The sequence below is a fragment of the Thrips palmi genome, unplaced genomic scaffold (assembly GCF_012932325.1).
Source record: "Thrips palmi isolate BJ-2018 unplaced genomic scaffold, TpBJ-2018v1 HiC_scaffold_18, whole genome shotgun sequence".
Classification (NCBI taxonomy): Eukaryota; Metazoa; Arthropoda; class Insecta; order Thysanoptera; family Thripidae; genus Thrips; species Thrips palmi.
In genome coordinates, this window is record NW_023144627.1 from 18710138 (window position 1) to 18719870 (window position 9733).

The 9733-nt window shown below is 42.8% G+C and overlaps 3 protein-coding genes across 5 annotated transcripts; 1 reads left to right on the forward strand and 2 right to left on the reverse strand.

Moving 5' to 3' along the window:
• Positions 1–695: 695 nt before the first annotated feature.
• Positions 696–3219, reverse strand: LOC117645024 (probable ATP-dependent RNA helicase DHX35). Of its 2 annotated transcripts, none has more exons than XM_034384902.1 (2): positions 3060–3219; positions 696–2936 (listed from the first exon to the last, which is right to left on the reverse strand). In XM_034384902.1, the coding sequence occupies exon 2, from the start codon at positions 2851–2853 to the stop codon at positions 784–786; it is 2070 nt and encodes a 689-aa protein (XP_034240793.1). In that variant the 5' UTR covers positions 2854–2936; positions 3060–3219; the 3' UTR covers positions 696–783. The 2 variants fall into 2 exon arrangements, with proteins under 2 accessions (XP_034240793.1, XP_034240794.1); XM_034384903.1 differs by having other exon boundaries at positions 3032–3186.
• LOC117645026 (E3 ubiquitin-protein ligase Hakai) lies at positions 3207–6642 on the forward strand. 2 transcript variants are annotated; one of them, XM_034384905.1, is made up of 7 exons: positions 3207–3338; positions 3678–3767; positions 3863–3968; positions 4106–4293; positions 4382–4958; positions 5212–5288; positions 5379–6642. In XM_034384905.1, the coding sequence occupies exons 2-7, from the start codon at positions 3678–3680 to the stop codon at positions 5895–5897; spliced, it is 1557 nt and encodes a 518-aa protein (XP_034240796.1). In that variant the 5' UTR covers positions 3207–3338; the 3' UTR covers positions 5898–6642. The 2 variants fall into 2 exon arrangements, with proteins under 2 accessions (XP_034240796.1, XP_034240795.1); XM_034384904.1 differs by lacking the exon at positions 3207–3338 and adding an exon at positions 3588–3606 and having other exon boundaries at positions 4382–5288; positions 5379–5517.
• Positions 6643–6846: 204 nt separating this feature from the next.
• LOC117645027 (transmembrane protein 115-like) lies at positions 6847–9379 on the reverse strand. Its single transcript, XM_034384906.1, has 3 exons — positions 8357–9379; positions 8096–8272; positions 6847–8022 (listed from the first exon to the last, which is right to left on the reverse strand). Exons 1-3 carry the CDS (start codon positions 9061–9063, stop codon positions 7740–7742), a joined length of 1167 nt encoding a protein of 388 aa, XP_034240797.1. The 5' UTR covers positions 9064–9379; the 3' UTR covers positions 6847–7739.
• Positions 9380–9733: the final 354 nt, after the last annotated feature.

Consider the following 9733-nt stretch of genomic DNA (forward strand, 5'->3'; position numbering starts at 1 on the left):
GGACCAATGAATCACAGCCCACGAGGAATGGCTAAACGGCGCGAGCGAAAGGGAGTCGGAGGAGTGGAGGAGCACCGAGACACCGAGAGCAAGGGACGCCGACCGCGGTCTGGTGCGGCCAAGCCGTCTGATTCCGAACACTCCTTCGCCGCTCTGTCTCTCTCGCACCCCTACGGACCGCCCCATGCGCGTGAGGGAGTCAGAGCGACGAAAACGACTCTCGGAATCTGTCCGCTGAAGCCTGAATGAAGCGGGTTGTGGAATCGCGCGGCCGCTTCACGGACTTCAAGCCTTCGCGGCCCAATGCCGAGTGCCCTCCGAGGGGTCCATCTAGATCCTTTGTGCTGCGAGCCCACCACCATGAAATACAGAAAGATGGCCTGACCTGAGACTGAAAGACCTGAAACTTACGAACGTTCCTTCTCTCGCCTCGCGACAGGGGTGTCCATTGGGTTGCCTACCGCGCAGGCGCCCCAGGCTGATCGGTCAGTTGGGTTGCCTACCCGCCGGGCGCTGTTACATCTCAGCTGAGGCTCCGAACCCGGACCCACTCTAGGGCTCTACTCTCCACTGTGTTAAACAGCATAGTTCAGAATCTAATGCAAAGAAAATTTAGTTTATGTCCTGAGGGCAAAACTTACCTAGCTTTAAAAATTGTTTTTAACTTTCAAACTTGGGTTGAATAAAATGCATTCTGAATTTCTCTCATTTTTATTTTTTCTTATTTACATTGAACAAATGTCAGTCACACTTCACCACCGAAATTTGAATATATATCTACTTCTAGTCATTATCAAATCTTTTCTGATAAAAATGTGGAGCTAATTCTTCTAACCAATCTGGCTGTACAACAGTCAGGTCCCTCATATATGTACGGTTTGTGCTCATAATTTCACTGAATAGAACCCACTGGGGTTGCTCCAAAGTGTACAAAACTGAACTGGGATGAATATGGAGTTCTTGTCCACCTCGAACAGTGCGGTAGACACCGGAGTGGTGCAAATAAGCAGCATTAGGGAAGAAACCAGCAGCAATACACCTGCACACAATTTCAGACCTACCATTACAGGAAGTTATTGGTATCTTAAACTTTGTGAGAAGTTTGATTATTTGGTTCCTTATTTGATCAGTCCTTTTTAGAGCCTTATAATTCAAAAAGTTTTCATGGCACCATGGCTTTGCCCGGGAGCCCTCCTGCTTCTTGAAGCCTACAACCACGTTTAACAAAGTCAACAAGTCACCTTCAGCAACTTCAAATTTACGATGAGCTATACGAGCTCTGATTGCTGCTTGTCCTCCTGGTTTCGTAAAGATGTTTTGAACCTGCAAAGCAGCCATTATCGATGCCACCTCCTCAGAGCATCCAAACTCACCAGAAGTAATCAGAGTTTTGGAGTGAAGAGGTGACACTGGGAATTCAGCCATCTGTACACCAAGGGGATCAGTTAACTGCCCGCTATCATCAATTGCATTTAAAGCGTACAAAAGTTCTAATGCGGATAGAAGGTTCTTAGCAGGTGGAGGAGATGGAAAATTAAAGCGGAGCACATTGTTGATGCCTAATGCTTTCAATTGTAAAACAGCTCCTGATAATTCTGTCCTTTGCATTTCTGGAGGAGTGGCTGCAGCCAGCTTTTCAAATTCTTCTTCCTGGTACAGACGGTAAGCTTTGCCTGATCTGACACGTCCTGCTCGCCCGGCACGTTGGTCGGCTGAGGCTTGTGATGTTGGAACCAGCACTAGAGAGTCAACCTGCGTTTCTGGATTAAACCAACGTAGTTTCATAAATCCACAATCTATTACATAAACTATTCCAGAAATTGTAATTGAGGTCTCAGCTATATTTGTAGCGACCACAACTTTTCTAAGATCTCTAGGAGTTGGTCGGAAAACTTTGAGCTGGTCACCATAAGGCAGGGAACCATACATTGGCAGCGGCAGTAACTTCAATTCACTGTTTCTGTTCTGGGATGCGTGCTCTTTTAGAAGAGACACTGCACGATCTACTTCTTCATGTCCAGTGAGGAATATTAGAATGTCTCCTTTGGGCTCAGAGTCATGAATTTTCATGGCTGTGTCTACAGAGGCCTTGACATAATCAGCTACAGGTTCTTTGACATAAAATACATCCACAGGATACAACCGTCCTTGAACACTAATTATCACAGAAGAATCTTTTTGCTTCGAGTCCTTTGAAACATTGAAGTTGAAAAAGTCTCGTAACTGCTCAGCATCTACGGTTGCAGAGGCTACAATCAGCTTCAAGGTGCGCCGTTTTTGCAGGATTTTTTTCAGAAGTCCCATTATAATATCAGTCAAGAGGGTTCGTTCATGCACCTCATCCAGCACTATCACACAATAGTTCCTCAGCAAAGGGTCAGCCATCATTTCGCGAAGTAGAATTCCCTCGGTCATGTATTTTATCCTGGTATTCACAGGATCAAAGGTATCGTCAAACCGAATTGAGTATCCCACCAAACCACCCAGTGGGGTTCCCTTTTCATCTGCAACTCTACTTGCTAGAGTTGTAGCTGCAACTCTGCGTGGTTCAGTAACACCAACAAGTTTTCCATCAGAACACCAACCAGATTCATACAGGTACTGTGGAATCTGAGTACTTTTGCCACAACCAGTTTCACCAACCAAAACTACAGTTTGATATTGCTCCAACAGATACAGTAAGTGATCTCGGTTCTTGAAGACAGGTAGTCTTTGTCGGTGTTGGTCCAATGACAGAGAAAGGTTTGGGTTGTAGATAAATGATGTGTTTTGATCTGCATCCAAGTCGGACTTATCTTCTTGGACTAAGTCGTCATCTTTTGGCTTCAGAAACACGGGTCGCATGCCAGCCATGTTTTCGGCAAGAAGTAGTGCAGTCCTTCTAGTGGGCAAGCATCACCTTGGAACTGGTCATGAATTCAGCAATTGGGCTGTCACTGCAATCAACAAACCACAAACAATGCACAAATTAAGAGGTTATACCGTATGAAGCATTTACGTTGTCACAGCTTTCACAATAAAGACATAAGGCGAAAGTAACATTGATCAAGAATTCTCACCCTCATTACTTCTTTTAAACCGACGGATAGAACTCCACTTGAAAACAAGCAGCGACATTCGTGCAAGTTCAAGTCGATTCGAACGCCGGACGCTTCGTACCTCCCTTCTGCTTTTGTTTTCAGAGTTGGTGTTCCTGGATTCTGGGAGTGTTATTTGTTTTTCGCGTGGGTATGTTGGTAGTGAACCGGTCGTGGTGAAAAGAGGTTATGGACGTGTAACAAGCTGTTTATTTTGGTCATTTATTCACCTAAGTTTAATCCTTTAGGCTGTTGTAAAAAGTAAGTGTGATACTAATTTTTTATCGTACTGCGTAGGATTACAATTACACGAAAGGTTCATAAGTTTTACTGAAAAGTTATTGGGTTAGTGGTGTGGTGCCTGTGCGAACCAACCCATCGCGAACATAAGCACTTATTTTGAAGCATTTCGCTATCAATTGGTAATCGTTTGTGTGACCCCCAAAACCTTTTTTGTTTCCAATTGTACATATGTTCCGATCCGATGTCCCTGAAAGTTTTGTTCATGTAGACATTACCTGATCCACCGGTAAGGTGTTCTCAGGATGTGAGTTGCTGTCAAGTGTTTAATTTTATGCATTCAATTTTGTTGCTTTTCAGATGCGTGGAAATCGTTCCAACCGAAGAGCCAGGGGGCGAGGACGGGGCCGAGGGGGGCGAGGAAGAGGAAGGAACAAGAAGGCGTCAAAGGTCATCATCTGCTTCCACTTAATTTTGTTATCTCTGTGACACTCTTGGATGTGAATTTGACAACTTTACCTTTTGTCCTTTTCTTATCTACTCAGACTATTGAGAGTGATGACGAAGAGATGCCAATGCCATCTGGAGAGGATATGCCAGAAGAAAATGATGAACAACCAGTGCCTAAACAAGTACAGGAACAGCAACAATGTAAGTTCACCTATCCTACTCATTCATCGAGTTTCCCCATTCAATTCTGGCTTTTTAATTATTTTTCTTCTGTTACAAGTCATGGTTTACATGTGTACAGTTTATAATGTTTTCCTAATTTCTGGTTGCCCTTACAGTGGATATGGAAGCTGACATTTCTCTCCTCGAGGCACCAACCTTTACAACATTAAATAGAGGCCCCCCTGAGCCTATGCTTAGATTGAACTGGGATCATCGGGTAAATCTTGTCGGAGAAAAGGTTCTAAATCCAATGATCCATTGCTGTGACCAATGTAACAAACCTATCCTAATCTATGGTCGAATGGTATGTTGTCGTCTATTGCCAAAATTTTTAAATGAAAGTATCTAGAATTTTTGAGAAACTTTTAACCATTTTTTATACTGCGTTGCAGATTCCTTGTAAACATGTATTTTGCCTGAAATGTGCCAAGAAAGAGGAGAAGATTTGCCCTCGGTGTAATGACAAGGTTCATCGAGTGGAACAAGTGGGGCTTGGTACAGTGTTCATGTGTGTTCATGGTGGCTCTAGATATGGAATCGTGGGCTGTCGACGGACGTACCTCTCTCAGAGGGATTTGCATGCTCACATCAACCATCGTCACACAACATCAAGTACTGATATCAGCAGTTCACAGTTCAATTCACACATGAAGGAGTCATCTTCAATTGAGAAACTAATGACGGTCTCTGGACCGGGAGCTCTTTCTTCTCATCACTCAGTTTCTCATCCTTCATCCCATTCTGTTTCTCATTCATCGTCCCATCCTCCCCCTTCTGCTCATTCCTCGCACTCTGTGTCTCATCCCTCATCCCATTCTATGCCTCACCCCTCCTCCCACTCTGTGCCTCATTCCTCTTCCCACTCAGTGTCACATTCCCATTCTGTTCCCCACCCTTCTTCCCATGTGCATCCACCACCCCATGCCATTTCCCATCCCTCCTCTCACTCCATGTCCCATTCACACCCTAGTTCACACCCTGGCTCTCACCCTGGTTCTACACCCTGGTTCACACCCTGGTTCACACCCTGGTTCACACCCTGGTTCTCACCCTGGTTCTCACCCTGGTTCTCACCCTGGTTCTCACCCTGGTTCTCACCCTGGTTCACACCCTGGCTCACACCCTGGCTCTCACCCTGGTTCACACCATGGATCACACCATGGTTCACACCCCGGCTCTCACCCTGGATCACATCCCGGTTCTCACCAAATTTCGCATCAAGTTTCGCATTCCTCTTCACACTCAGTGCCTCATTCTGCTGCTCCACCACAGTCAAGAGGGAAAAGTGATAGAGGCCATGTAAGTACCACTTTTGTTTCTGAAATTAAAGTGCTGTTTGTTCTGTTGGCTAATTATTTATTTTTCTTCTTGTTAATGTGTTTTATTCAGGATGTCAACCATCACAGAAGTCGCGGTGGCCCATCTCCACCACCACCCCCTCCACCACCCTATGCTCCAATGCATCGTCCGCCTATGATTGTGGCGCCCCCAGGCTATGCACCAGCAGCACCTCCACCCACACAGCATACTCAGAATAGCATGCGGACTAACTTGATTACAGTGCCTATTCAGGATGTGGAACCGCCGCAAAACACGTACCACCACCATTACAGTCAGCCCCCTCCGACGCAGTACAGCCATTCGTATGCAGTGCCACCCCATCAACCGCCCCCTAATTACTATCCTCCAGTGACTTATGCACCTGTAGTGCAGCCGCCCTATGTGCCTCAAGGGCCTCCTTCGCAGGGTGTGCCTCCACCACACCCCCAGCAGGGTGTGCCTCCAGGAATGTCAGTGAGGCCTCCCCACTACCATGACAACCAATATAGAGGCCCGCCACCCCCAGTGGCCCATGGACAGCAGTGGCCAATTAACTCGAGTAATCCCCCACCCACATATTACCGCTAATTGCATTGATGCAAGTTAGTCATTCTGTGGGGTCTTATTTTTGACGTGGATCAATTTATAGTTTTATTTTGAATTGGAATTTTTTCTTTTCTTGGGTCCCAGATATTATGTCATGTGAAGTCGTTCGACATGTTATTTGTAAGGTACCTTCTGTGCAGAGTGTTAATGGTTTGTCTCGTTATTCAGTCTTCTACAGTGATTGTGTGATGAATCTCTCACTTTTTTTATGCTACTGTATGTTTAACTGAACCTTGTCACAAACTTGGCAATCTGCCCATTTGGCACTGAGATCACAATTATTGTATATCATTTTAAGATGAACATATAGTTAAATTTTATTACAATTTTGTTGCTTTTGTTATGTTGTGTATGTCAAATTAGTGCAAATATTCATTACGGAGTACTAAATCTAAACCTGCTGTACTTGACTGATATGACAGCATATTTTTTTCTACCTTCTAATTGAAAAGGGCTCATCCCATGTGATTGAAATCCCTGTCCTTGTGAAAGAAAATGTTGATTTCATTTCTTTCTTTCTTTCTATATCTTTTCAAGAATGTCTTGAGCAAAAATGTGTTTATGTAATCTTTTCGCAAGTATTTGTTCATCAAAGATTCTGAGGTGCTTTAAATTTTAAAATGTTATGCAATCAGTAGCATCCTATTTTGCCAAAAAAATGTAAAAAACCAATTTAATGTGTCAGTACTGGTTGTATACGACTTATTAAATTGTTGGTTGTTGTTTTCTTTTGACTGTTTCTCACACCTTTCATTCATTTCTGCCAACATGGAATGTAATATGAAAGATCTGGTAGCAAGGCAACAGAAATTCAAAACAAAAATTTATTCTGATTGATGCCATCACATGGAAGTTCATAAAGTCAGCCACATGAAAAAAAAAGTTCTTGCAATTAAAATTTTCATTAGTTGGTTAATAATGCTAATGCAGCTTTTCTGGTGTAGGTTTGTGAGTTTAATAGCTAGGTGTGATGAGAAAGTGCACAGAAATAGAGCTTTGGTCAATCCAAAATAATAGGAAAGGCCCAAAGACCTAGGTATCTGTACCTGAATATACTGTACGACCACCTGTGGGAAGCTCCAAGAAAGTTATATACTCAGACTTTTTACAATTGTATAGAAAACACGAGTCAACACAAATTATTAGAATCTTGTTGATACAGTAACACATACTTCGTTCATCTAAATTAATTTCTTTAGAGACTCCACAAAGCACTTCACACATCTTTGAAATAGAATATACTATAATATAAAAACATCAAACATCACTCTTAAACTTCTTTTCTTTTTTTAATTTTTTAAAGCCCTACAATAAGATTTATGACAAACCACTGAGATGTGAAATTCTATCAATTGAATGACACTTCTTATAACTATTAAAAAATCACCAGTTTTCCTCCTTAGCCCCAGGTATCCTTACTGTTTGAGATAGTAAGTTTGAATTTTAAAATAATTCTTACCCCTCTATCATAGGAGTAAAGAATAAGCAATAAGCCTGGTGATAGCTAAAACAAGAACAACTCAGTAGGGTACATGTGACTAAGGAGGACACATCATAACTAAAATAATGTACAGAGCTAACTTCATAGGTACAAATATAAACATTTATCACAAAGACTTCCTCACAAGGAATGACTCAGTATAATGTCACTTTGCTCAGTCGATCCAGTCTTGAAGGGGACATGTGACAGCAGGCTTATGCAAAACAAAATGAGATATCTTGGGACTGTCTCCAATGCACTCAAATCTCCAATTTCAACTGCCACTATTTTTAAAAGAATAACAATAACAAAAAAAAAAAACTCGATGCTCTAAATTAGAACTGTTAAGTTGATGTAGGGCTTGTGGTGCCACCACTGACATCTACAATGGCTGACTGAACTGGGAGCACTGAGGGGGAAGTGAACGGTGTTGCCAAACTGTGAGATTCCACCGAAGACGGTATTGGAATAGACACCACTGAGCTACTTGATGAAGCATTTGATGGTATAGGTGAGGTGGCAATCTTAGATCGATCTTTTTGAGATGGGCGGGGTATTCCGACCAGACTGGATACAGACGAGTCAGTCTTGCCAAGTCGCTCATTTAGAGCCTTCAGTGCTATTAATCTGTAATAAAAATAAACAGCAATAAATAAATAGAACTGGAAACTTTAAAGGAGCAAATAAAAGCTGCAGTTACCTGCGCCTCTCCATGTCATGGGGATCAATTCCAGGTAGAGTTACTGTAACTCCCGTTGGAGCAGCAGCCATATCAAACTTCCGTACAGTGCGCCGGCAGAGGCGTATTCTTACTAAGAAACTATGAACTGTATTACTAAACACAGCTATTGGAGGTTGTAAAACAGTAGGGAAGAAGCTGAAAAAAGAATCAAAGATGTCAGATAGCAGAGTCAACCATATTGTTTAAGAGCAGAATTGTATACCAAAGGAGCTTCCTTACCTTGCAAAAGTAAAATTATCTGCCATGTCACCTTTGGTGCCATTACTATGCCATTGATAAAAACGTAGATATGTCCAGCTGACAAGAACACCAGATGCAAACATGGTAGGATATGTGCCCTCAAGGAAACCAATCAACCATAATACAAGTGATGCTAAGAAAACATTTAGAGGCACATTTCTATTTGTCATCTTTCCCAACGGAGTCTTGAGTAGAATATGGTCAGGCATAATCTGTTTCACTGCGACAGCAACTCCCGCAATGTATCCTGCCATTCCGTGGATGTGGATGTCGAAGAGGAGCATTGTGTCCGATGAGCACATGTACAGGAACAGGTAGAATGATGCGCTGAGTGCCGCCACTCCGAGGTTGACAATAGCAAAGAAGGTGACAACCTCCATTGAGCTCCATAGTGGCTCAATTAGTTTTCCACACAAACCAACAGTCACAATGTCAACACAAACTTCCCAGAAGTGCAGCTCCAGGAAGCAAAACGTGAAGGCTGTCCATATCCAGAAAGCAGGAGGGAATATGTAACCAGGCCTCACACTCAAAACATTCACGGCTTCTTGAGAGAAAGACAGGAAGTATCCAAACAGTACAACTACGCTCATAACCTTAACGGGTGCACTTGTATTACCTAACAGAGCACAAAATTGCTGCTGAAGGTAAGGTAAATTCTTGCTCAGAGTTCTCATCGTAGCCATTTTGAGGCTTAAGTTTCGATTTCCCCATCAAAGTATATAGTCCAAGGGTAGTATCAATCAACGAGCAGCGAACTTTTAACTCACAACGTTTACATTTGAGTTTTACAGAAAGAAATCACACCTATGTGCAGACAATCACTAGAGAGTTAAATGCTCACAGGCTCCAAGAAGAGACGCTGTGGATCCTGGGTATACGTTTGTGATCTACAGTTGCTGTAATTAAATACCGCAGCTCTTTACGTGATTGTTATTATTTGATGATAAGATTCCATTAAGTTGACATGGCCCAATTTTGAATCGTCATTCGTAATTTTGGTCATCCTGATTTTTGTGCGAATAGAGGCGTTATTTGCAGAACGGCTTGGTGGTGGCTGGCCTGAATGGCGGGCTCGTTTGGATGCTCCGGCTGCCTTGGGCATTTCACTGCTCGAAAAACGCCAACAAAGGTACCAAAAGTTTCCTATTTTCCTTCCTGATTGTTACACGTGTTTTTTCACCTCGGAGCAATCTCCAAAGGAAACTAGAGCAGATAACTAGCCAAATAGATGTGTTCAGTTGCGTGACTGCATGTAAAGTTGACGCTCCGAGATGCTTCGAGTAAATTAACTATGGGTCACTGTGATTCATTGGAATTGTGACACAATATTTATGTGTTTGAATGATCAGGCAC